Raw genomic sequence first — 26797 nt, forward strand, 5'->3', positions numbered from 1 at the left:
GATTTTTATATAAAAGATGGAAGATTCCGTCATTGTTGCACGAACGCATCTGAATCATGGCCCATCGTATCCAATGGTTGAAGGCTGTTTTGGTCTGTGCGCTGTGGAAAATCAACGCTTGCCATTATCTCCAAGGTAAAATTGTTCTTTGAAATTCTACATATATCAGTAAAAATCTTATTACATGTAAAATAATTTTAAAAATTGACTGTAATGTACAAGACAAAGGACTAAAGTTTTATCAAATTCAATCAAATCCAGCTGCCATCTTAGCCTTGAAATGTTCTAATCACACCGAGAAACTCAACCTTACACTGAAAATTCCTTATTTTACGCCCCACGATTCCACCGTTTTGTATCAAATTATATCGCAAAAACATTAAACTGCGCGCGCCAAACTTATATCAGAAAAATAGAAGATTTTAAAAACGAGACATGCTTCTCGCAATTTTACGCGGATATTAATTCCTCGCCATTGATTTGGATCTTACTGACTAGTAAAGATAATACATTGATAATTTATCAGTGAAATGTCATCATCTGGAACAATAGTTAAATATAATATGTGGCTTGTTAGTAAACAATCACCAATTAATTAAGAACCTAAGTCGAATATAGATATTCGTTAGGTCTTTGAATATTTATACCAAACATGGTTTTGTTATAAGCTGCATGCGCGGATCTAGAGGGGGTCAGGGGGTCCGGACCTTCCTTTCCCTACAAAATTCAATTTTCTCTAAATTACATTACAAAATTACCAAAAACATGCCTTGAACCCCCCCCCCCCTCCCTCCGGCAAACTCAAATAACCGTCGGAACAACACCCCACCCCCCCCCCCCCCTTGGAAAAATTTTCTGGATCCGTGCATGAGCTTCCTTCAATCCTTGTTCCCTTTTATCTTTTGTAGAAAAGAGTGAGTTCTGCGATGTGGCATATTTGTCCAGGCGTGATCCAAACCTGGTGTATACACCCAATGTGACGCAAATCCAATTTGGAAGGACCCTACAGTTCAGTTGTCTTCCGGGCTACGCCTTACACGGCCAGGAGTACGGGGAATGCATGTCTGATGGTCGCATTTCTATATCTGGAGAGTTCTTCTGTAAAGGTAAACTCGTTTATTTTTAATCTTATTTCATTCTGTACAGTTTTTTGTTTGTTTCAGAAATTCCCTTACTTAATGATATTCTCTGTCCATCCCTCTAAGAATGTTTGCGTTGGTATGCTGTATTATGAAGATGCTTCACTTGATACTTCGGGAAGGTGGGGATGTATGGCAAAGAATTGCACCTCAACAATGCAGTCCAATCATACACATGTATTTACAACAATTTATAAAAAACATTGTTTTTCTTTTAGATTTGGGAATTCGCTGCGGGTTCGACCAATTAGACAAAGCTCATCTGACGGTGACACCTAAAAGGACCGAGTACCATTACGGCGAGGTCGTTAGTCTACAGTGTAACGAGGGGTTCGTTCTGCGAGGTCCATCTACTGTCTCTTGTACGGAGGATCGATTGTTTGATGTTCCCTCCAATCTTGCATGCGAAGGTAATCCATGCCAACGAATCCCTCTCTCCTCCCTGAATGGGATACAAGTCCATATTTAGAGAATAATAATTCCTGTTTCCGTACTTTTTTTGAAAAATTTAAAATTTATAAAAACTTTGTGCGAGTCAACGAAAATAAAAGCTCCTGTCGGACTTGAACCCGGAACCTGCAGATTGGCAGTAAGATTACTAACCTTCTGAGCTACAAAATAAGACAAAGTGAGCAATATTTGAGTCAAACAGTACTTTGGTTTTGCCATGATGTGACGTACTTCCGAAAAAAGCACAGGTCACGGGGTGTGGAGGAACCTTAATTTATAAGTGTTGGAAAATGGAACACTTAGGCCTAAATTCGTCGTTTTTCAATGGCATGGCCTAATCTCACGAAACATTTTCTTGCTCTTCCGTTTCATCGATAATGAAATTACTGTACGATATGTATATATTTATTTTTTATTTAATCAAGCGGAAATCAAGTGTCACAAGACAAACAGCATTCTGAATGTAGCTCACCTGGTTGTGACACCTGACAAGGAGGGTTACCTTTACAACGAGACGGTCAGCCTACAGTGTAGGGACGGATACACCCTACAAGGATCATCCCAGGCGACCTGCCTACAAAACTTTGAAGCTCCGAATGACCCTTCATGTTTAGGTAAATTTCACAAAATTAAAATTGTCTTTAGGTGTTTCTATGGTAATGTTAAATGGATAAAGTGTTAACTTTGGTTCAGAACGACAGTAAATGACGAAATATTCGATTGTTTTTAAATAATTTTTTTTTGAAAACCATAATTAAGTAAGGGATCAATGTAAACCTGTATGTTTACATGTATATTACGACGGACTATTCATACAGCAGTAACTGTCTCCGACTATATTCTTCTATGATATTCAAGAAAATATGTAACTCTAACAGCGAGGTATCAGGAATCAGGTATCAAGGTATCAGGTACTAGGTTGGTCCGTTTATAATGGTCAGGCACGCAGCGTTGGGGGGTGGGGTGGAGATGGGAGTCATGCCCCCCCCCCCCCCAACTATTTTTCGCAGCAGACATTTTTCTGAAATATGCAAAAAAAAAATTGAAAATGTAATGGTGTTGCCCCCCTACCCCTTTTTTGGGAGCATCTATTATTAAAAGTGAAAATAAGAAATTCAAGAAAGAAAGAACACAAGGAATACTATTCCTCCCAATACTTTTTTGGATGAAGCTGCCCCTTTCAAAAACAATGCTCCCTGCCAGGTGGTTAAAATAAATTAGCAAACTAAATGACAAGACATATATATGTAATGTGGAGAAACGCCACAGGATCTATTATCGTTATTTAATATAATGTCAGATAATTACGATATTTTACCCACAGTACACTGAAAATGAATGATTTATAGAAAGATATGAGTATGAATAATACAAATTACTCCGTTGGTTATTTTCCTTTTCTCCATTAATCGCAAGCGGTACATCCGTTCTAAACACCCAAAATTCATCCTTTTACGTTCTAAAACACTTTCAAACTAATAATTGTAATTCAATATTTTTTTCTCCTTTTTTTGCAGCAAGTTATTGCGATGCATCTTGGATCTATAATCGGCTCTCGGGCGTTCAGTATATGTCAGAAGAAGATCCGAGTAGATTAGAGGTAGGAGAAAGCATTTACTTCAGCTGTGAAAAAGGATATCGTCTTCGGGGTGCGAGCTCGGTAAAATGTCTACCCACTGGGGATTTGGAGGGGACTGGATTGTTGACAGAATGTGAAAGCAAGTTTTTTTTTAATCTACGCGTAGCAACCGTAAATATGATTTCAATTATCGGTTAATCACAATTGCAATACAGTGAAGTGTAACTGTTTTTCAAAAGCAAAGTAATATCAACATTTAGATTAACGATTGTTTCAATGTTTGCTCTTCCATCATAGTGATTTTTTTTTTACTATGAACTTCATGAACTTCAGCACATAAATTTTAAGTTCGAAAAAATCCGAATGTCCTCTTTACCTGTTTACCATAAAGCTTAGAAGAAAAGTTAAGACGGTAACTCAGTATAGCCGAAAAAAAACCCAATTAAACGGAATGATTTTAATCCTTAGATTATTTTCTTTCCCAGGGATTAGTTGCAGCAAGGACAGTTTGGTGCATGGAACATATGGATTAATGCATGTATCGCCGGACAAGGACTCGTATGATTTCAATGAGACAGTATACTTTCATTGCGGGGAAGAACAAATGGTGTACGGGTCACATTCCGCGAGATGCGCACAGAACGGTTGGGAGTACGATTCCCCGTCTCTGCCTTTGTGTGGACGTAAGTGGGACATGCTAGCTGTTTCTTTAATGTTGTTAGCTATGTTAAATCAAAGCTTATTTAAGAAATAAAATGCAATGTTATCTGATTTTGGGTGATCACGTGATCAAACCCTATGAAGTCCCAAGTCTTCTTGGAAGATTTGATCACGTACCAACCAAGTTCATATCCGGTGAACTTTTTAACATTCCTATTTATTTCTCATATTTATGTTTAAGTTAATTCGTTTAGAATTAGAAACATAGCCACGTTTTACTGTTAACAAACATGATAATGGTAATCATTTTGTTGTCATAGATATGAACTTTTGACCCATGAGTGAGTTCACATAGAAATGAACGTTTTCGCTCCTCCGTAGGTTCTTATTGGGATATATTACAAATGTATATATTGGAAGATGAATTTATGTTCTATTTTCCAAGGATTTCACCTAACTGCACATCGCAGCTATTTTGAATGAATTGAGAGAGGGGTCTGTTTGCGCCGATTTACCGTAAAATTGTATGAATTTATATGCATCCGGTGATAAAATTTAACGCAATAGAACCGCGTTTGATTTGTTCTGAGATTTGCGAGGAACATGTTAAGAGTTACAACATTTTTTCTCCCGAATAAAGTGTATTATTCCCCTTGAAAGTTACATACAATGTACATGTACATGTAATTTGCCTGATTATCACAAGCAATTCAAAATGTGTACTATAAAAAAGTTGTGCAATTTTCATCGTTTTCACTCATAATTGACGACTACTAGTATCCGATTTTTAGCTGTGCTTCAAGCAAATTGAAATTTGACTTTTGTCATACAACAGAAAGTCACTGTGATACCAGATCGTTACACCAAGAAGGTATGTACACAACGCCGAGTATTGGCGGCAAAGTGGACGTGGGAACTAGAATCTTCATCAACTGTTACCATGGTTACTTCCTACGTTGTGCAGACAATGTATTTTGCATGCCAAGGGGACGATTGGAACCTATGGGGATGATGTGCCACTGTGAAGGTTTGCTCATACATCTTTTTTAATCTGTGTCAATCCAAAGCAAAAGACTAAAAGTTAAAAAAAAATCTTTCATTTGTTGCAAAATATGCCGGTAAGATTTAAAAAAATAAATATATTTTTAAAGCAAAATATGATAACCGTTATCATTTTTATTGAGTACATGAATAATTGAAACTGGTTCTCTACGTATGAGGCTTTAATATATACACTTGTAAAGTTGCGAATTTTCTTTAAAAAATGGATAATAAATTGATATTTTTATCTCAAACTTGATTTCAAAACAAATAAAGAATGAGACACAGTTTTTAATGTTGTTAATGCTTCACTTTAACTTATGATTAAGTTAAATGCTTGTACATGTAATAACAGTCAATCAAAATGTGTGCAGTACACCCTAAAATGAATCGAATGCCTTTGTTTACATATATCTTTTAATTATTCTGATTTTTTTGCAGCTAATTCCTATCTTGTTCCAGTGAAATAGCAAGTTCAATACATAAAAACTTGTGCTTAATAGAAAGAAAACCAACAGACCTTCTGCCAAAAGGTCACAATGACAGATGAGTAGATAATTAAACCCGCTTAATCGTGAATGAACCAAAGTCTTTCAGTTTATAAAACAAGAATTCTTCGGAGAAAGACATTCTAACGTCAAAGCTTCGCTCTCAACGAATGTATTAAGTTAATACATGTATCTCAATTACAAATGAATACTGATTTGAAAATAAAATTAATTCATGAAACCTGAGCTTGTATCTGTACTCAAAGTGCCTGTAATAAATCCATATGTATACATGTATCACTAGCGTTTGCATTTATTTATTTGTTTTGAAAACCATTTATTCTTCTATATTTAAGAATTTAGAAGTGAAAAATTTAAGTGATTTTCATGATATGTCAGGCCGCTGTTAATCACCGAAATGTCTACGAATTTTCCCGTTTTCTCGATTACGACACAGGGTACACAACGGGTGTGACAGGCGGGTCAGCAGAGGATGCTCACCTCTTTATGGAATCTGATCATACCTCGAATGTTTTGAAAGGTCCGTGTTTGCTCCAGATCTGCCACTGTTTTGTATTTTTCCTTTGGACTTTTGATTTTAGACACTGTTCGTTATCACCACATTTCATACTGTAGGTGTATTTCAGTATATCATCTTCACCTATATCTATTTCTGCACATATGGTTCTTCGTTATGCAACATTCGCAAGCTTGATCTGTAGTTTCTCAATGTAAAGCAAATTTCTATTATTTCTATATAAATAATAAAGAGTTCCAATAAAAATTATTTTTTTATAATGATTTTTATAATGATTAAAATTTACTTGTATATGGATATATGCCTAGATCGCCGAGTTGTTAGAGCTGCCTCGCTCTCTGCCAGGAGCGTAGATTCTAGAGGTTGTGAGTTCAAAGCCCGGCCCAATATAGTGAATTTCGCTGTGCTGTATTATTATTTTCATATCAGCAATTCACGTTTTCAAGAAAATTATTTAGGAAATGGCATTCTCTAGTATTTTGCAGAAATGCCTGGTAAGGTATCCTAATTTTTTGCAAGAAAGCTTGTCAGACTAGCGGTAAATCATTACCAATTTCCTGGAAAATGTTATATAAAATTGAGGAACGTGTCGTCTGACCTTAAAAAAAAAATGACCAGTTTTTAAAATTCATCTTGTCGCACTTTTTAAAGGCACACTCTAAAACCTGGCTTCAAATTGGCGTGGTCTCAAATTTTTTCCTGGCCTCAAATTTGGTTTCTACAAAAGTTTTTTGGCTTCAATTTCATTTCTATAGAAGGTGTTGCAGTTACTATACTATTTTCCCCTAAACGAGCTGAAGATAAAATTGTAAAATCAAAGTTACAGAATTTAAGGTAAATCTTTTTTGCATGCAACTTTGTATATAAATCAGAGTAGAATTTTTTTCTGGAAATTTTGTACTAACCTTAATAAGACCATGATATAAATCTGAAAATGGTTACACAGATAAATGGGGTATAGTTCACGCTTTACAAAAGTAGAGTCCTCTTTGTTATGAAAAACTGGCTCCTTGAATTAACACTTATTTAATCCTATCGTTTAAAGACACACATTTTTTTGAAAGCTGCCATTTCCGATTTTTGTTTCAAAGAGATATTTTTAAAAAAATATATAATTTTTGGGAAAATTATCATACCTTTAAATACACAGAACGCTGTTTTAAATGTCCCCAGTATCATTAATGTATAGATTAGTCGAGTGGTTACGCAGTTAGAATGGGTTTTAACCGAGTCTAACTTATTTTTTGATTGGGTTCAACTCCCATGAGTACTTTCAGTATTTTGATTAAGTTTTTAGTGATCAAATTTGCAATTTATTAGATATGAAATGTGATAGTTATGGATGGACTACCTTTAAAAGTACATAAAAAAACCTCACTATGGTTATATAATGGCAGGGCAAATTCACATTCCTAAGTTCTTTAGAATTTAAAAGAGACTGAATCAAAATCTATTAGAACCGATCACTCATACCTTTAGTCATAAATATACATTGTCATGGGAGTTGACAAACTCAATAAAAATACAAGCCAATTGATTCTTCAATTAGACGAGTGTTTTTCATAATGTGATCTTGCTTTTACCTTTCACAACGTTACTATTGTGTACCGCGCCTGTCAGGTGGTATAAGTTCCTGAAAACGTCTACATTTTCCTATTCTTTATGTCAATTGATACGTATTTCTATACTATGCTCTCAATTGGCATTATTCCCGATTGTTGAAATTTATCGCGACGGGTGTGATTTTTAACGAAATACTCCTAGGCTAGTTGTCAACAAAGTACATGTGAAATTGATGCTTAACTTTAATTATTCTAGTATTTGTCAACAGCAAAACAACGAACCATATGTATAAATTCAAATTGTACGTTATCTATAGGATGTCGATTGTAATTCAGGAAATTTATCAATTATGAGAAAAACGGTAAAGACATTTCAACACACACCCCGAGACGAAATGTTCTCAAAATTATACAATTAAACATGAATATTTTTTTCCGTACTGGTAATTTGCGTTATTTTCCTTTTGTTTATAACTGCATGATGTTTTCTCTCTAATTCGTTCACTCGTTTATTCTTTATTACTGTTTCCATATATATAGTGCAGAAACGACCAAGTAAGTTTATAAAGCAATTTTAATTTAGGAACAGATTAATTTATAAAAATCAAATTAAAACATACTGACTAAATATCGGTAGCTATACAAATAACAGACATGTACAAAAGCACTACAATGAAGTCATCTTACTTTAACAAACTCGTAATTTTTGTTCACATGCTATCAGCATTTTGATTAATATAACTAGGTGTACATCGTCACTATGAAACCAATCAATTATTATCATTAATACAATATAAAACACATCACCATAATCCAGATTATTTGTTAATGTGTAACACAATATTACATATTATTATACAACTTTAAAGCCTTCAATGCGAAAACAATGCTACAATGTAACAAATTTTAAATTACAAAATACCAAATGACAGAAACGCACGATGCTTCTTAAAATTGAAATGCAAAAACTCGGTGGAATGATAATGATTCTAAATCCAAAAGACAGGCATTTAAATAATGTTTTAAAAATCCTTAATATAATAATGAACAAGAAAATCATGTGACATTTAGCGGGAAGAAAAACGTGGACACAAACGTCTAATGCTGTGACAGTGAACAGTCTGGGCGATTGGCCCGTTACACGTCATGCTCAAGGGCTTTGTATTGGTCAGGTTGGGCGGGAGATTCCATGAATTGGTCAATGATCTGCTGCATGCTGTCCTTCAGCTCCTCCGGGGTTTCCTCCTCCTGCTCGATCTGGGCCTCCTCGTGGACGAACGTCTGCTCCCTGCCGTCCTTCATCACGGTCCGGGTGTGGATCTCCTTCTTCATGGTCAGTCTGCATGGAAAAAGGGACACATATGAGAACAACTATATAAAATGATAACAATGCTTCAAGTTCTAATAAAGTGCCTTCTTCATAGTCAGTCTGTACGTAAAATGGGAAACAAAGAAGAACAAGTTTATAGAATGCCAACAATGCTTCAAGTTCTAATGATGTGCCTTCTTTATGGCCAGACTGTTTGAAAAGGCAACCGATGTGAAAAGACTACTGCGAACGACAATATGTTTCAAGCTATCAAAATGTACAAGAAATTTTTTTTAAATAGGAAACCAATGAGTATGCCAACAATGTTTTAGCGTGTAATATAGCACGATGTGCCTTCTTTGGGTCAATTCCTTTGGGAAACAATTAATGACAATTAACAATTGGGAAAAGATAATTATGAATGCCAACATCGTATAAAGTGTTTCTTCAACGTGTACTTGAATTGCAGTTGCTCTGACTCAAGAGTCTTTTTTCTACTACTATTAAAAATGATTATTCATTTAAGTATGTTTCAAATTCGAAAGTCATACGTCCCTATGTATTCAATATGCAACAGCATTGACTTCCTTGTAATTTCAAAATGATAACATTTTAAACTACATTTTTATTCTAAGGAGGGTCTTTACATATCTAATTCTAGAAATGCTATGATAAATGCAACTTCTGAAATAAGGTGACGATTAGTGTTCTGCATAATCTCGTAAATTCTTGATACCCTCCCTCCCAAAGTAAACACTGTCTATTAAAATTATTCATTAAAGTCCAAAACTATTCAATGAACATGTCAATTAGTGAATTTTTATTTTACCACGTTAAATCAACACGTCATCACATTTGATAAATCAAAATTCATCGAACGACTCGCATCAACCCAATCACTCCGACTTAAGCTTATAATTTTCAGTTCTCCCTACCAATAGCAACTGCGTACAAATATTGAAGATTTTCGTCAACAAATACTATCAAGCTAAACAACACATGCAGCAATTACATTAATTTGCAGTGGTCTATATTTTGCCAAACAAAATCAATAACCGTCTTTTCCATTCTCTTCCCTGAAAAGCTATAAAAATCAGCCCTTGGGCGTAAATTAGAATGCTAATCCCCCCAAGTATTGATTACTTGTACAAGCCCGACCATTAAGTTCATGATGAAGTGATATTAACATGCTTCAACACTGACTTTTAAAGGATTAACAACAATGAATTCGCAACATTAATTAAGGTAAAAGACTTAGCAACCCTAATAAGTATAACCGGTGTCTGTAAACATCTGTTTTGGAAAGTACATAATATGTACTTATCATTTCAACCCACGTCTTCCTACTGCCTAATTTCCATCTTTCATGTTTCAACAAAATATAGACTGCCAAATCATGCATAATGTATATCGTGAGTTCAGATTACCTATGAGTTTCGGTGTCTCCTCCTTCAGCTCCATCGGTAGAATCCTCTGTAAAGAGAATTATACACTACATCAAAGTACCCTATTTCATAAGTCTGTTTTTCACTAATAAAACTCATGGTAAAGAAATACCAAGATTTGATTTTCTTGTGCGTATAGCCAATGCTTAATATGATTTTGAAAATCAACCGAAAAATAACTATCTTTGTAATTCACATTGTATTAAAACGATTACTCACAAAATTATGCATATTGTATCAGATCTTACTGCCTCAAATCTTATTTATGATGGAAATGCATAAATAAAAAGAATATTGACACAATTTTTCAACGTGCAAAAGAAGTAAATACTTACATAAGAAGTCATCATGCAGTCACAAATTAAGTAGCTCGCAGATCTAATTTATACTTACGTTAAATTTTAATAACACATATCGACAATGAACTTGACAGGTATGCATTGAAATAAGACAGTTTTGTTTTGTATAAACACCAACAACTGAGATTGAAAACCAACACGTGTCAAAAAATAAACCCTCCAACTGTGGATTCGAATAGCAAGGACAATTAAGCAAGGAATGGGAGGTCCGAAACAGATTGTAGTGCACTGAACCGACACCTTTTAAATGAAGCAAAATTTACAACATCAAAGAAGACGACATCTGAACAAATCTGACCTGTTGTACATTGTGGATAGTTTACTATCTCATCTTCCTCTGAATCTATTGCTTCAGGATCTATGTATATTGGTCCTGACTTTTGGGCTATCAAAATTCATACAATCATCTCATAAACAGGGAAAACATTTCGTCAGAAGTCAATATCAAATACAAGGTAGACAACAGCTAAACTGAATACAACTTTACCGAAATGCTCAGGTATACCATGCATCAATTCACGATGTTCTGTGACGTCATACTCAACAAAATCATCGTCATCTATTGAAGCTATTCTCTGAGGTGCTATTGTAGATAAAAGATTCTTGTAAGTTTCGCAAGAATGCATACATTTCCCACAAAAAAGCAACATGTAAACAAACTAAAAAGTATCAACCTCTCCTCACTCCCGTTGCACCCACGTTTTGATTCATGATAAAACGACTTTCCGTACGAAAACACAATATCACACTTTCGATACTTTGGTGAAATTAATTCCATTCAAACATCTCAGAGACAACATTCTAAACAGGAACCCCTCTTTTACGTGGTGTTAACATAGTTAGCATCAGTTACATCTGTATCACACATTATCTAGCATTAACGGTAGTCTTATTATCGTTGAAACAACATATAACTACCGAGGTTGGACTTATTTAGAGCACGCAAGACTTCTAACCAATCCTATAATCAATACATAATTAAACAGCATGCTTACGCTCCCGGAGGGATGAATAAAAAAAGCTAACCCTTTACCATAACGAACAACAATACCTAACATGACACACTACACAAAAGGCAGAATAGCGATAAATATTAAATACAACAACAATTCTTATAATTAATTGATGCAGCTGTGTTGAAATTTGCAAACACAAATTCATTAATACGCATTTTCCTGATTGAAAAAAAATATCCCTGTCATTCATTATTTGATGGATTTTACATTACTTTAGAGTTATGTCAGAGATTGTTTGACGAAAGAACATGCTTGTTTTCCCGATATTCAAATATATGATAAAACAGGACATAGTAAACATAATGGATAATGGAAAAAATATGTATCTTCTCTGCATCTAAAAGTAAAAAGAGGACACACAAAAATTAACAAGACTGCAAAAGAACCTGAAATGAAATAAAAATTGCTGTGAAAATAAAATAATATGACGTAGAAGTAAAATGCAAATAATAAATAGTAGCCCTACAGATACCCAACATACGTTCACCATATTGTGAATAAAACGATAGCAAATCATCAAGTACGGAGAAAAAACAAGCAAACTTAAAATGTTGATTTTTTTTTAAAATCACCCATATTATAAGTTAAAACTGAAAATATAAAAAATTATGATTACAACACCTGAAAAAGAACAGAAAAACACTGGGTTTTACAACAATGACAATGAAATGAGCGGGCTTACAGCTTCACATTTAAACAATCTCTGTTATATTCTGAAAATCATTTTAAATTTCCGAATTTAAGCAAGTAGAAGTCTACTTTTTAAGTTTTACATATGTAAAGTATAACCGAAATTTGAATACCATTAATAAATAACTTTCATAGATATTTAAAAATATTAAATATAACAGAGGTTAAATATAAGCGCTGTGGTAAGATTTAAAGACCAAATAATAATAAATGGTTAAATGTTTACTGTGCACTGCATTACACCAACATGCATTGCTAAAATACCTGGATCTGACAGATGACTTCCAAACCGAGCGCTAGCTTTTACTGACGTGGAGGAACGTAGTTCTTCTGAACTTTGATAGACTTTTGTTTCAGAAGATGTGATTGATTTCGTCGAAATAGTTGTATTTGAGACTATCGTACTTTTTTCTGATAAATTGGTCGAGGTATTACCAATTATTTCACTATGGGTTTCTGTTTTCTCCGTTACCAAAGATGCCCTACGTTTTTCCTCTTTCATGGCCTCCCATTCTGCCATAGTGTAAATTTTCTTCTTTTCCTCGTATGGCCCCCATGAAAATGGTTTACTTTGCGAGCTTTTGTTATCCTCCTCTTCCTCATCAGAATCGTCCCATCCGTATCCATAGTTATCCTCTAATCTAAAACTTTTAAGTACATTACCTTCCTGATCAACTAAAGGTTCAACACCATGTCCACTCTCCCGATAACTATGATAATTATCTATCAGCCATTTTTTTTCACGACGCTTTCTTTCTTCGTATGATTCCGCAGAAACTTGCATGATCTCTGTACTAGAGTCACTCCGCTGAGAACCAGCTGATTTCATAGTTTCTACAGAGGACCTCGAAAAAATTGAACTATCTACACTGTACATAGACGACTCCATTAAGTTTTCTCGTGATCTTGATTTCGACGATTCAAGAGAATCTATTGATGTCTGCATAATATCTGTTTGTTTTGGCCTTTCATCTTCATCATAAAGTGAATCCGTTTCCTCTTTTTCATCAACAACGGAATATTTTTTGTCAGTCTCTAGTGAATCTGTTGATTTTTCCATTAGACCTTCTTGACCAGCCAGAGAGTCAGTGTCATATTTGTCTTTGTCACTAGATGATTTTAGTCCTAACTGATCGCCAAGGGAGTCTGAAGAAATTTTCATAGATTCCTCATCGTCTCGCAGGGAGTCTTCATCGCATTCTTTTACGGCCTTTTGATTCAAAATTACACTTGATGTAAGTGAAGTTATTTCAGATACGTCGCCATCTAAAGAATCAACTTCTGCTTGATCCAAGTCTTTTTTAGAAGTTTTTTCTTCGCTTAGAGAATCTTCTAGTTCTTCAAATTCTTCGGTTTCTTTTTTACTTTCTCTTTTTGATGTTACTGTTCGATATGTCATTAACGTGGAGGATTTTTCGGTTTGAATTTCCTCAGTCATTAATGTTCCAGATTCGAGAATTGATACAATTTTTTGTGCTTCAGCTTCCAGCTCATCTGCTAATGCCATTTCCTGCTCCAAACGTTCAAATTCGTTCAATGAGGCTAGAGAAGAAGACTCACTACGTCGTGTTATGCTATCAACAGAATCTTTTCTTTCGATATCTTTGTCAAGCCTATCAACATCATTCAAAGATGTTCTAGAGCCCTCTTTATCACTTTCTTTGCTGTTACTGTCAGATGTGATTTTTTCTACAGAACTTGCTGAACTTGACTGACCAAGCTCTCGTTCAAATCGTTCAAACTCTGCAAGAGATGATGTGACTGATATATTGTCTTTTTCCATTTCAATAGAACCTCGCGATCCGGACGCTAAAATTTCGTGTTCCAATCTTTCAAATTCCAATAATGAAGATGTGATAGAAATGTCATCTCTGTCTGCACTTTTATTGAAAAATTTATTAATACCAGGGCTAGGTGGAGGAAAATCGTCTGGAGATCCAAATATTCTATCAGACTTTTCTGATTTGACATCTTCATTGTCCATGAACTCAAACTTATCTTCATCGGAATTTTCAGTGATGACTGAAAGTGCGGTCTTGTCCATGTATTCATATCGATCGCTATCGACGGACGATTCACTCCCTTCCTCCCAATCTACTAGAGACCTATCCTTTTCATCTCGTAGGGATTTCAATTCTTCGAACCTCTGAAGCAATTCTTCATCATGTTTTCTTTTCAATTCTCTGCGTTTTTCTTCTTCTTCACTTTGTTTTCTATTAATCTCTTCAAATTCCATAACATCCTTTTGCGTCCAATCTATTATAGGAAAGTCATCTAGTTTTTCATCCTCGTCCAGACCGAGAACATCTGAATGATATGACGATGACATAGATGCAAAGTCATCCAAGCGGTTTTCATTTCCGTCTTCATCGTCATCTTGATCTACTGGAACGACTGTCGTAAAACTTTCAACGCTAGATGTGTCACCAATATCGTCCTGTGAAAACTCTTGGTCTACAAGTTCGTGAGAGGTTTCTTGAATGTCTTTATCTTCACATACTGAGTTGCTTGTCTTGACATCTTGGTTTAACATCACTGATATGTATTTCTCTGTAGCTGTTTCATGTTTTATCACCTCAAAACCTGTTTCCGAAACATGAATTTCATCTTCGTATTTATTCTCCAATGAATCATCACTCTCGTAGCTATCAACGTACCCTGTTTTTGCTACATCCTCCTCAAATTTTGAGTACTCATTCATTGCATGTACTTCACTCTCTATTGTTGCACTGTCAATTGTATCATCGTGTCTAGGATCCATATTACATTCGCCATGGTCGACTTTATCTTGAGGCATAACTACGGTCAAAGGTCTCGTTGAAGAGGTTATGTGTATTTCTTTTTCTTCCTCGGTAGTATCGTCAGAATCATTTTCTTCTGGTATGCAAACTTTTCCACTATCAAAATGCGAAGAAGTATTTTGTTTATTTAATTCTCTTGGAGTAGTAGCATCAATAGTGTCTTCTGGTTCCTCTGGAATACACTCGCTTGAAAAAACTATGGTTTGTTGAACTTCGGATTCTATGGGTTTGTCATTGTCATTTTCATTTCCATCAAAAGATTTTATGTCATTTTCCTTGCCGCTCTGAACATTCCTGTAAATATCATGCGACTCTTGAATTGTAGCACAATCATCTACATGATAATGGGTAGTTAAGGTGATCTCTGGAATATCTTCAGAAACTTGTTTCATGAGAATGGAATGGGTTTGTTTTGATGACATTTTTTCGTCACATAGTTCCTGTTTAGAGTTGTTGTCTAGATACAGCAGTGGTTCACTGGCAATCTTTCCTTCGTTATCAATAAAAATATTTTGTTCAACATTTACATCCTCACAGACAGAAGAATTTTCGACATCATTATTTGCTTCCAATTCAACGTCTACCGACTCTTTGTTGATTCTGGCACAAGCTTCATTCAATACTGATTCAACAAACACATTAGCTTGGACTTCGATGTCTTCATTCTCAACGATCTGTTCTGCTTGCTCATCAAAAAAGTGCTGATTTTTATCAACTGGTGTTGGAGTACACGGTCTCTCTAAATCGTACATATCCACATCAAGCTCAAATGGTTCTGATTGCTGATGACTAGGACCCCCTTCATTCTCTGCATTTTCTTCTTCCATCAGGTTTGTGTCTAATGATTCATCCTCCACATTATCATAATCATCCTCTATTGTTTCACAGGGAATTGTGCTTTCAGAGTCCAAATGAGTACTATCCTCAAAATCAACATTTAACGCACGTTTACCGTGGTAAATTTCACGAATGTCTTGATTGTCACTTTGTTCATATTTTTGATGGTCATCTGATTCACATTCAATTTTTACCTCTTCGGGAATTTTCCTCGAGTTGTGTTCTGCAGAAATGTCAATTTCCTTGCAAGCGCTCTGATCAGATATATCTTCCTCTGTTTGAGAAACAAATGCTTCTGTTACATTAACCGAGTCTGACTCATTGTCTATATCCTGTTTTGAAGTTTGTGATGACGATAGAGTCAATGCAGTAGTTTCTTCTGATGGCATTTCAAGTCCATACAATGTTTGATCTGAAGAAATCAAATGTTCCTGGCTAACAACAGTCAATTCTTCAATGACACTATGTGTTTGGACAGTTTGAGAGTCATACATAACATTTTCTAAAATTTCGCCTGTACCCTGTTCATTTTCCTCCCCAATAACTGTCTCATTTTTTGACAATGATTCATCGGCTGGTATTGATTGAATCAAATCAGGTGGTGCGGCCGTCGACTGGAAATCTTCCGTAGAGTTTTCAAAATGAAAGTCTATTTCTGGGTTGAATTCAACCTCGGTTGGACCATTAGGCAACAGTGTTTTAGGAATTGAATGAACTTGTATAGAATGATCCCCTGTATCTTCAACTACATCAGGAAGATGTTCAACGTCGTGGCTCACAGATTCTAAAATGTCATATGGTGAATCGTCCTCCTTTTCACTTGTATCAGTACTTAAAAGAGAAGAATGATCAAAAGATGAATCACTTTTAGGGGTAATATGTAAAGACATCGATTCCTTCATTTCAGTTGAAACTAATTTTTCATTCACATTACATTCTCCAGTATCGGAAAGCGTTGTCTTCTCATTTGATTGTGTAATTTCTAAAGCTAAGTAGTCTTCATATCCATCTAACTCACTTGCAGACATTATTTCAAATGGCGACGATGCAGCACTATCTTCTCCAAAAGCATCCTCTTTTAAATCTTTCTGTAGTTCAATTTCTTGAATATCTGCTAAGTTGTTTTTCTGTGGGGCACTAGGGATTTCATTTGTTTCTCTCTTTGACTGAATTTGACTGCTTTCAAACAGTCGCTTATTTTCTAATTCAAAAACATCATCCTCGGGGCTTGAAAGAATAGCCTTTGCTGTTGGTGGTGCAACAAACTGTTTTTCAACGGTATCTGGGGACACATCGTATGTTGCTACTACTTTTGACACTCTTCCTGAATCAAGATCATATGATGCAGCCAAGATAGTAGGTTCCATCTCGGAGGAAGAAGTTGACGTTTTAACCAAGTCTTCACTCGATCCAGATCGTAAATGGCATACTTCATTTTGAAATGTAACATGTTTCTCAATTACTGCTGGTTTATTTTCTTCTTGTTCCTCTGGAAAGTCATCTTGGTGGGCTTCTTCTATTGGTGACAACTTTTCCTCTGTAGTATCACCACCAGTTTCTGAAGATTCATAGATTTCATTATCCGCAATTGCTTTCCCTATTGACGGTAATGCCATTGGAAATTTTCCAACAAATGACGAAGGAATTTTTTTCCTGTCATCTATTGTCTCTTCAACTTCCGTTTCCTCTAATGGCTCAGCTTCAGTCACAATAATTCCAGCAAATTGCACGGACTCTTGAGTTGGCGTCACTGTTGTATCGGCCGTTGAATCATGTACACGGAATAAGTCCTCTTCAGCTTCATGTGATATATCTTTACCACTAACATCACAAGAAACCCCACCTGACGCTTCTATTTGATCATCGCGAGTGGACGTGCACGAATCTTGATACTGTATTTCATCAATTAATTCTTCTTCATGGTATTGTCTTTTCTCCATAATTGATTGGATTACTGTCATTTCGTGAATTCTGTCAATTTGCTCATGAGGTTCGTGTGGAGAGCTCTCATCATCATGTTTTTTATCTTCACTTTCATCCATAGTGGATTGTTTAAAATCATCTTCTTTTGTAAAATCATCTATTTGCTCAGCAAAGCGGACTTCCTTCTTCTGATCTTTTGTAAGCCTGTCTCGCTTTTCATTCCAAGGAAAAGGTTTCCTATCATTTTCATGCTTATCTCGTCTAAAAAAAGAACCCATATCTATGCTTTTCATTGCTCTCACATACTTCTTCTCGGTTTCATTCTGTTCGTAAGTCTCCGAAAATTGTCGTCTAAATTGATATGCGCTTTCCCAGGGTATTCTTATATAGGTTCTCGAACATTCGTCAAAAACAGACATTTCATTTGTCTCAGAACTATCATCAGAATCCTGGTATGCATCTTGGTCCTTTTCCGCAATCACGTTCTCATTTTCAGCTCGAGTGGTTTCTAAATCAGGATCCTTTTCAATCATATCAAAATGAAAATGCTTTTCTTCAAGGTCCTCAGGGGATATTTCAATATCTGATTGCGACCTGTCTTGGTTTTTATTTGAGATATCATTGCTCAAATTTTTGACACTATCACTGAAATCAGGATATTCATTTTGGAGATTAGCTGATATTTCTACATGCATTTCTGGTGACTGGTCTAACACAACCTCTTCCTCTAATTTGTCTACTTTATAACTACAAATCAAGCTATGTTCTTTTAATTCCTTTTGTTCGCTTTCTCTTACATCTTTGGTTGAATCCTTTGCTTCATGATCGCTCGGTGGTACAAAATGTTCCTGAAAGTCTGACGGAGAGGTACCTACCGTGAATGACTCGGGTTTTGGTAAGGTGGATTTGTCTTGTAAATCTGGCGAATCGATTGAGTCAGTTGGCGAATGGGATTCAGTGGGAGATTCGGTAACAGAGAAAACGATTTTTTCTGTATCAAAATGTAAATCAACAATAGGTTTTGGAAATTGCTTAGCTAAAACTGGAGAAAATTGTTCCTCCACGTCAGTTTCATTCAAATTGTTCTCGGGTGCTTCACAGGCTTCAGCATCTAAATATATTTTAGTTACGGTTAGTAATATTTTGTGATAATACTTATATATTATCACATTGATTAATATTTTAAAAATCTGCAACAACAAACTGTGGAATGAGGATTGGCAAGTTAAAGTTAAAGCAGTTGTATAATGGCTAAAAAAAATAAAACAATAATTGACCCAGTGTTGAAAAAAATGAGCTATTCGTTTGTTCATCTTAAATGAATCTTATTATCGAGAGATCAAACTTTAAATTTGTAAAAGTCGAAAAACCAAACGAACAACTCTGATAACTTTAAGAAGTAAGTATACCTTCGTCAGACGCATCGTCATCATGCTGAGCTACCTCCGAACTGGAGGAACTAATCTTATCATCATTTTTATCCTCATCAATAGCAGCTTTAAGTTGTAAAACGAAAATTAGCAATGTTTTTGATATTAATTTAAGTTGACAACAAACAAACTTTCATGCAATTATACCAAATGTACTTAAGCCAATTCTTAATCAAACTTTTGCTTCCGATGAAACATTAGTAGTATTAGCGTACAGTAACATTTTATACCATATTGATAGAAAATTATTTGATTAGTAATTAACTTTGGAATGTATTATTTTCTTCAAAATTTATTATGAAAGTATTTTTTCAATAACAATTATAACTTATAAATTTTAGAAATAAAATTGGAAAGGGAGCATGACAAGATCTGAAATAAAACAAACGAAAAATAAAACACCTCCATAAAAGGGATTCACTTCTCACCTAAATCTGAATGAGCAGACTGATCTGTGAGGTCTTTCGCATATACTTGTTCATAACTAGACGTACGATTATTTGTACGAAGGTGCAGATCCATTTGTTTAGTGTCAAATCTATCTCCAACATCTAGTTCACTAGCATCTAAAGACAACCGATTAATTTTCGGATCCAGTGGTACTCCCTCGTACACATTTTCATAACTTGAAAAGACATTTCTTGATTCAGATGTTAGCTTGTTAACTTGATGCTGTAAATTTGGCATTTCTGTTGATGCATTTTCGGGCCTGACTGTAGTAATTTCAGTTTCAATTTCAGGTGAACACTCATTGTAGGTCTCTTTTCCTTTGTCACTGTCATATTCATCATCTGTAGAAATATTGAAATAGTCAATAAGTACATGTAACAGTATATGAAAAATATTATGAAAAACCGATATTATTTTTGTCAAAACCACTTACTATTATTTTGCAAGTTTTAATTTCGAGGTGACAGTTCAATAGATATAGGATCATGCACACAGTACGTGTTTCTATTAGACTATTATGCATTTTTTTCTACCGAAAAATTGTCTCTATCAAAAATTGACTGTGAAAAGTATTGCATTCAAACCATCACTGTAGTTTTAAATGAATTAGGAATTAAGAATATCTACCTGGAACATGCGTGACTTGTGCTTTCTCATGCAGGAAAGGTTCATCAACTGATTCTTCTAAACTAAGTTGGTTTCTTGTCAGTGTTTCAGAGTCAACTGGTATTTGGTCCCTTGCGACTTTCATAATTTCTTCCATGTCACATTTACTACTTTGAAATTCATTGTCATCCAAAGGACTTTGTATAATTTCATCTCTCGTTTCATTTAATTCAGATTCAACCTCTATGTCTGACTGATACGAATCACTTTTTGTGATACCTAACATTTTTGAAAGACTCTCTTGGTCGAAGGACATTATGAACTCTTGACTTGTTTCCATACTTTTGACTGGTTTGTCTATTTCGTAATCAATTTCCTCTGGCATCTCTGTAAGAGTAGCTTCAACATTGCAGCTTTCATCTTTTGGTATAACAATTTCGCGAGAAATAATAGATTCTTGGCTATTTTCTTCCAAAGATTCTGTATCATCTACACTAATTGACTTATGAAAAGTTCCTTGAAGGTCGTTTATTTTTCCACCGAAGCGAGTATCACATTCTGGCATTACTTCTAAATTGTCTTGCGAACATTGTGGTGATTCATGATCAATACCAAGAGCTTTTGAAAGCATATCTTGATCCTGTGACATAACAAGAGTAAATTCAGAGGGAGAAGGAGGACAATTGCCGTCTTTTGGACTAGTTGACAAAGGCAGTGACTCTAAGACTTTTTCACATAAATTTTCAGTAATGCCACTATGTAAATCTTTCAAATTTTGGTCATTATTCAGAGTTTCTTCTACATCACATTCTTCGTCGTTTTCAAAAACTCGAGATCCCTCCATATCAGTATCGGTTTCAAGTGTGTACGAGCTGGGAGACAAAGGTCTTTCATCAGTTCCTGTGGGAGTTCCAATGTCCGTGTTGATTTGTTTGATATCCTCTACATTTGATATGATATTTAAACTCTCCTCTTGAGGAATTTCTCTACTATCTTTTTCACAAATTTGCCTAGTTTGAAATATATTGTCGGGTACAGATTGGTAATTGTTGGACTCATTCTGATCTGAAGAGGCTTGGTTTTCTCTCGAAGAAGCATCTGGATTTAGGTCATCTTGGAAAGATGTTTCTCTTGGTAATAGTCCTGATCCCCTGCTTTGTTGTACTGTGATTTCTTTCGAGTCATCAGATAAAGTTATAAATCTCTCTGTTCGGTCGATAAAGGTTTCATCTAATTCGCCAATTACAGCGTCATCTTCAAAGCCGGATTCTTTCATATCAATTTCTTTGTTTTGTTCTGTTTTTGGTAATTCATTTTGCTCAGTCAAATTTGGAAATTGGCCTGTTTCGTCCTGACTTTCTGCACTTTCCTCAATCTTGTGCTCACTCTCCAGTTGTTCTAGAATTTGTGATTCGCTAAAGGTATCATATACTGTTTCAAGTTTTCCGATGGTACGTTCAATCTGTTCAAATTCTAATAAGTCTGCAGATTTATCTAACGATGTTGTTATACTTTGCGCTTGGTCTGAACTGTCAATTTGGTCTGAATAACCTTCTGAATCTGCCATTATTGCACTAGTATGATCTGAAATATCTTGTGAAATGCTCATCATAGACTCGGTTTTCTCTTCTAGAATTTCACAGTGTCTGATATCATGTGATACAGTGGAACATTCGTCCTCACTTCCAGGTATATCTTCGAAACCTTTATTTTCAATACCGTCTTTCAGAAAAGATTCCACAGACTCTTTCTCATTTAAGTCAGTTTCCTTTATTTCCTTTGTCATATATTGAGCTTCAGCCACATCACATTCCTCTTCCTCAAGTGCCTGATTATTTTCTACCTGAGCTTTGTGACTCTCTACATTTTCAGTCGAGTCTTTTTGACTTGATTCCATGAATTCACCTTCAATTTGATCGTCTATCCCAATAACATCTGTAGCTTCCAAGAATGCATCATCAGTAACACTGCTCCCTTCAATGCAGGGTTTTTCTTCAGGCCCACTCATCGCACAGCCTTTGTCATCATCTTGTGTTTCTGTTTCTTCAAGTTCATATCGTTTCAGTTGTAGTTCTTCTAAATCCAAAGTCTTTTGAACCATTTTGGTTTCTTCATATTTCTGCAACTGTTCATCAGTCGTTTGTGTGTCAGTTATAGTCATGGTTTTATCCTTAAGATCTTCCAGCTCTGGTTTTGCTGTAAAATCATCTTCTTCTGCAGGAGTATTATCCTCAATTGGTACGCTTTCCTGAAAAATGTCTTCACTATTTTGCAAATATCTAAAGTCATCGGATGCTGAATGAGCAATAAAATCTACCGGTATTCCTTCCATTTCTGCATCTGCTGTGGATATAATATCATGTTCAATTCTACCTTCAAACATCCCTGTCGGTTCGTCCTTGACGCTTACCTCTTCGTCATCGTCCTCTACAGTTTCTGTACTTTGCAGTCTTTGATGAACAGAAGGCTTCAACAAATCTGTTGCATGCTCTTGTAAAATAGTAGAAGATTCAGTCCCTTTGCCTGGATCTGTTGAATCTAAAAATATATCTGCGGTTTCATTGTTGTATTCAACTTTATCCAATAGCATTTCTTCAGTGAGTGTATCTTGAGAAATTGATATTCTTTTAGGTCGCTCAACTAAATCTTCATCTGAGAGTGAATTTGTTGACAACTCTTTTTCATCCACAATTTGTGGTTTTCTTTGGTCAGTAGAACTTTTGTCCCCCGCCCCTAGTGTTGACAAATTTCCAGCTTCTTTTGACACAATCAGTACTTTTCGTTCATCTTCTCTTATTTCAAATAATGGTGTACTTTTTATTTCTGGTTTGATATCGTCTTCGATTATTTCCTCATGAACCTCTACTTCTGATACTAAATGACTATCCTTGGGAAGATATTGTAATTCTGGCTCATCATCTTCGAATACGTCTTCACCTGTATGTTTTCTCTCTGATAAGATATCTCCAAACACTTCTTTGCACTCAAACGACCTTTCTACCTTTAATGCTGTAACTGGTTCCTCACTGATGACATCATTTTCTTTTGATTGGAGAGTACTTAACAGTTGGTTTGTTGAATGCTCGTGTTTTATATCGTCTAGTGATTGTGATTCTTGTTTGCTTGTATCCTCCGAAGACTCAAAATTTACAAGTTCTGTGTTTAATAGTGATTCGCTGACATTTGATTGACTTTCCAATTTTTCAATGACGATTTCTTGGTCCTTATTTTTTGGTTCTCTGGTTTCTTTTTCTTCAAGTTTGTCATATAAATCTGTCAGTTTTGTGTCATCTGATTCCTTCTCGAAGACTTCAGCTGGAAGTTCATAGTCAGCTACCAGTTCCTGTGTTGGTGTAGTTAGTTCTGGTTCTTGTTCAACAAATTCATTTTCAAAACTACGAAACTCTATCCTTGTTGAATTAGAATCATGCAGTTGCTCATCTAGCAATTTTTGAGAGGAAAGTTGTTCATATTCATGTTTTTCATGAACGGATGTTTTCAATTCATCCTCAGTATCCGTGTCTAATGTATCAATCGATCTAACTAAGGTTCCATCCATGGTAAAGCTGGTTTCAACTTGATCGGACGAAGACGCAAGCTGCTTTGAAATTGTATCCTTTTCTTTTATTTCTTGATCATATTCATATTTCCTAATTTTGTACTCCTCTGTAGATGATATACTTTCGATATCTTCTTCTTCTATAGAAGTGGTGCTGTCTTTTACAATATCTCTAGTTTCCACCGACGAATCAATTCCAGTTGATGTAGATTTAATTTCTAGAACTTTATTGTCGAATTGAACAGTTTTAGTTTCATTGACCTCCTCAAATTTTTCAAAGGGTTGCTTGAATTCAATTGGACTCTCTATGTCACATGTTTCGGAACGATCTGCTATTTCAGTTGTATCTTCTTCAGACTCTGAATTAACATCTTCACTAGAAACACATGGTTTTGGTGGCTGATCATGTAACCGAACTTCAGGTTCAGATGAAACCAGTTCATTGTTTTCAATTGTTTCATCAGGGATATTTGAAGTGTCTTCAATTTCATCTTTATCAAGAAGCTCCCAGTCTTCTTCATCGGAAATAGACAGTGAGTCGTGTTCATCTTTAGTCTCTTTTGAGCTATCAACAATCTCGTACTCTTCTTGAGATTGACTAAGCGTCTTTACAGCCACTTCCTCTGATGTTGTCTTGGTGGCATTGCTATCTGTTGTTTGTTCATCCCTGAACTCTTCTGGTGATACGTCATATTTAAGTACAGTTTCAGTGCCATCTTTTTCAGTCATCTCCTGCACTGTATCCAAATTTTCATTTTGTGTGTCTATGACTTGGAAGTCACTACTGACGCTTTCATGAATTTTTCTTTCTGTTTCAATTTCTCCTTCCCATTTGACTGTTTCAATTTCTTCTGGAGATTCATGATCAGTTATTTGTTCTTTACATTCCTTAGTTTCACTTTCAGAATCTGATTTTTCCTCTTTCTCAATGTGAGTTTCAAGTCTAGATGGACCAATAATCTCTTCATCGTCAGTGTTTAACAACTCAAATTTGCTTTCTTTGTCATCTAAACTTTGCTCGTTAGAATACTGTTTGACAACTTCAACTGATGATGACGTCAAACATTTTGGTTCCAGGGTTTCCTCAGCTTCAGAAACTTTCTGTTGACCACACATATCCTCTAGTGCAGTTGACTTATCACATATGGGAGACAAGTCTTTTTCAGATATGAAATTTTCCTCTATTTCAACTGTTTCTAACTTAATTTGCATTTCGGTAATTTCAGAAGTAGCTTCAGCGTAACTGTTGTCTTGAACCAGTTCCTCTACCACTACTTCCTCGGCGGACTGTTCAATGCTTTCAGTGTGTATTTCATTACTCAAGGACACATATTGTGATGCAGGGTCTTTTGTGTCAACCTCAGTTACTTGTTCCGTTGGAATCACTTGTTCTCTTACTGTTGCCTCTTGAATTTTTGACACGTTTGACTCAATGTCTTCGACTATTCTAGCTACTGGGCTTACCGTTTCTAAAACAAGAGGCGAAGTTGTTTCTTCTAGTGTCTCATATTCTTGGGTAAATTCTGTTAGTTTCAATTCTTCGGGTTTTTCAACTATGTGCTCATATTTTTCAGGAATATCAGGTATTTCTTTCTTTTTTCTTGTTTCTTCGTCTGACTGCGATGACATCTCGATATCCTGTTCATATACAGCATGTGATTCTTGTTCACTTTGAACAGCATCTAAATGCTCTGCAGTGCATTCCAAGTTTTCTTTTTTGTAAGTAGGTCGTTCTTTTCTTTCTGAAGAGGGTTCGTCAATAGAAGATTGGCTATTTATTTGTTCGAATATTTTAACCATGTGATGCACTTTAACTGGTTTTGTATCGTCCTCTGTAAAGCCATCTTTGCTTTCAGGATCCATTGAAACATCGGAAATAGTTTTATCAACAATGATTATTTCCTTTTCAGCAAGATATGCAGTTGGTTGTTCACTGTAATTTGAAAATGAAATGCTGCCGTCGTCTACATCATCACAGCTTGATTTTTGGGTCTCCGACTGAGATGGTTTTCCTTGAGATTCTTTCTCAAACATGTGTACAATCTCAGCAAAACTTTTTACATTTTCTTCTTCTACTTCCTCACACGCTTCTGTAATTCCATCGCAATTCCCAAAGAAAAGCAGCATTAAAAGATTTACAGAGAATTATTAGAAAAGAAGGTAGAAATGTAAATACTAGACTGTGGCTTTACGAATTAGTAGGTTGGTCTTGTCATGGAAATCCTAAAATGCTGAAAATAAGAGTGAATGTTAATACTGTTTATCAGGTATCTGTAGAGATAACAAGTGACTGATCAGCTTAGATTCAAAATGAAACATTCAAATAACAATACCTCTTTTTTCACGATCAGCAGTTTATTTCTCATTATCTAAAACGAATTATATATTCTTCTGTAATTCATGAAAATGTCTGACACTCTTGGTATTGACTTAATCATATAAATCACAATGAATCTAAACTAGCCAGTTTTTTATGTACACAAAATCCATGCAGGTTGAACGAATCGCATCAGACACGGTGAGACAGTGTTCTAATATTCTGGGGGGGGTTTCTGAAGGAAGGAGATAACATGAACATTCCATAAAAGTGTCTGAAAAGGTGAGCTACTTATTAGAACAGATCTACGACATTCTGAAATCCAAATCTACCTGTACCTTCAAAGTCGTTTTCATCAATCCATAGTTCGGTCTCATCTACAAATCAGTTTCAAAAAATGTAAATTAAATCTAAAAAATATCTATCAGAATCAGCAAATGTACATTCTCACTTAAATCAAACTGAGAAAAAATAGCTTTGAAGTGAATTTTCATAATATGCAAGTGCATGATTCCTCTAGATTTAAAAAAAATTATCCAAGTGAAAAAATGTAACTTAAATGCATGCAAAAAACTCTACATGTGAAGTATACGTTTAT

The 26797-nt window shown here is 35.3% G+C and overlaps 2 protein-coding genes across 42 annotated transcripts in view; one reads left to right on the forward strand and one right to left on the reverse strand.

Annotated features, from left to right (window-relative positions):
• Positions 1–5654, forward strand: LOC128164476 (complement receptor type 1-like). Its single transcript, XM_052828318.1, has 8 exons — positions 1–135; positions 909–1106; positions 1358–1549; positions 2015–2203; positions 3107–3307; positions 3654–3851; positions 4664–4855; positions 5311–5654. The coding sequence occupies exons 1-8, from the start codon at positions 57–59 to the stop codon at positions 5337–5339; spliced, it is 1278 nt and encodes a 425-aa protein (XP_052684278.1). The 5' UTR covers positions 1–56; the 3' UTR covers positions 5340–5654.
• A 2359-nt stretch (positions 5655–8013) lies between these two features.
• The window catches only part of LOC128165370 (ankyrin-2-like), a 102595-nt gene continuing 83811 nt past the window's right edge, over positions 8014–26797 (reverse strand). For 39 of the 41 annotated variants that reach the window (XM_052829813.1, XM_052829837.1, XM_052829836.1 and 36 more), the window contains 8 exons: positions 20345–25972; positions 19696–20058; positions 19247–19333; positions 12541–18948; positions 11058–11153; positions 10869–10955; positions 10194–10239; positions 8014–8796 (listed from right to left, as the gene is read on the reverse strand). In XM_052829813.1, coding sequence (XP_052685773.1) covers positions 8595–8796; positions 10194–10239; positions 10869–10955; positions 11058–11153; positions 12541–18948; positions 19247–19333; positions 19696–20058; positions 20345–25972 — 12917 coding nt within the window. In that variant the 3' untranslated portion in view covers positions 8014–8594. The remainder of the gene's footprint in view (positions 8797–10193; positions 10240–10868; positions 10956–11057; positions 11154–12540; positions 18949–19246; positions 19334–19695; positions 20059–20344; positions 25973–26797) is intronic. The other 2 variants (XM_052829805.1, XM_052829816.1) reach the window with 2 other exon arrangements.

The sequence above is a fragment of the Crassostrea angulata genome, chromosome 10 (assembly GCF_025612915.1).
Source record: "Crassostrea angulata isolate pt1a10 chromosome 10, ASM2561291v2, whole genome shotgun sequence".
Taxonomy (NCBI): Eukaryota; Metazoa; Mollusca; class Bivalvia; order Ostreida; family Ostreidae; genus Magallana; species Magallana angulata.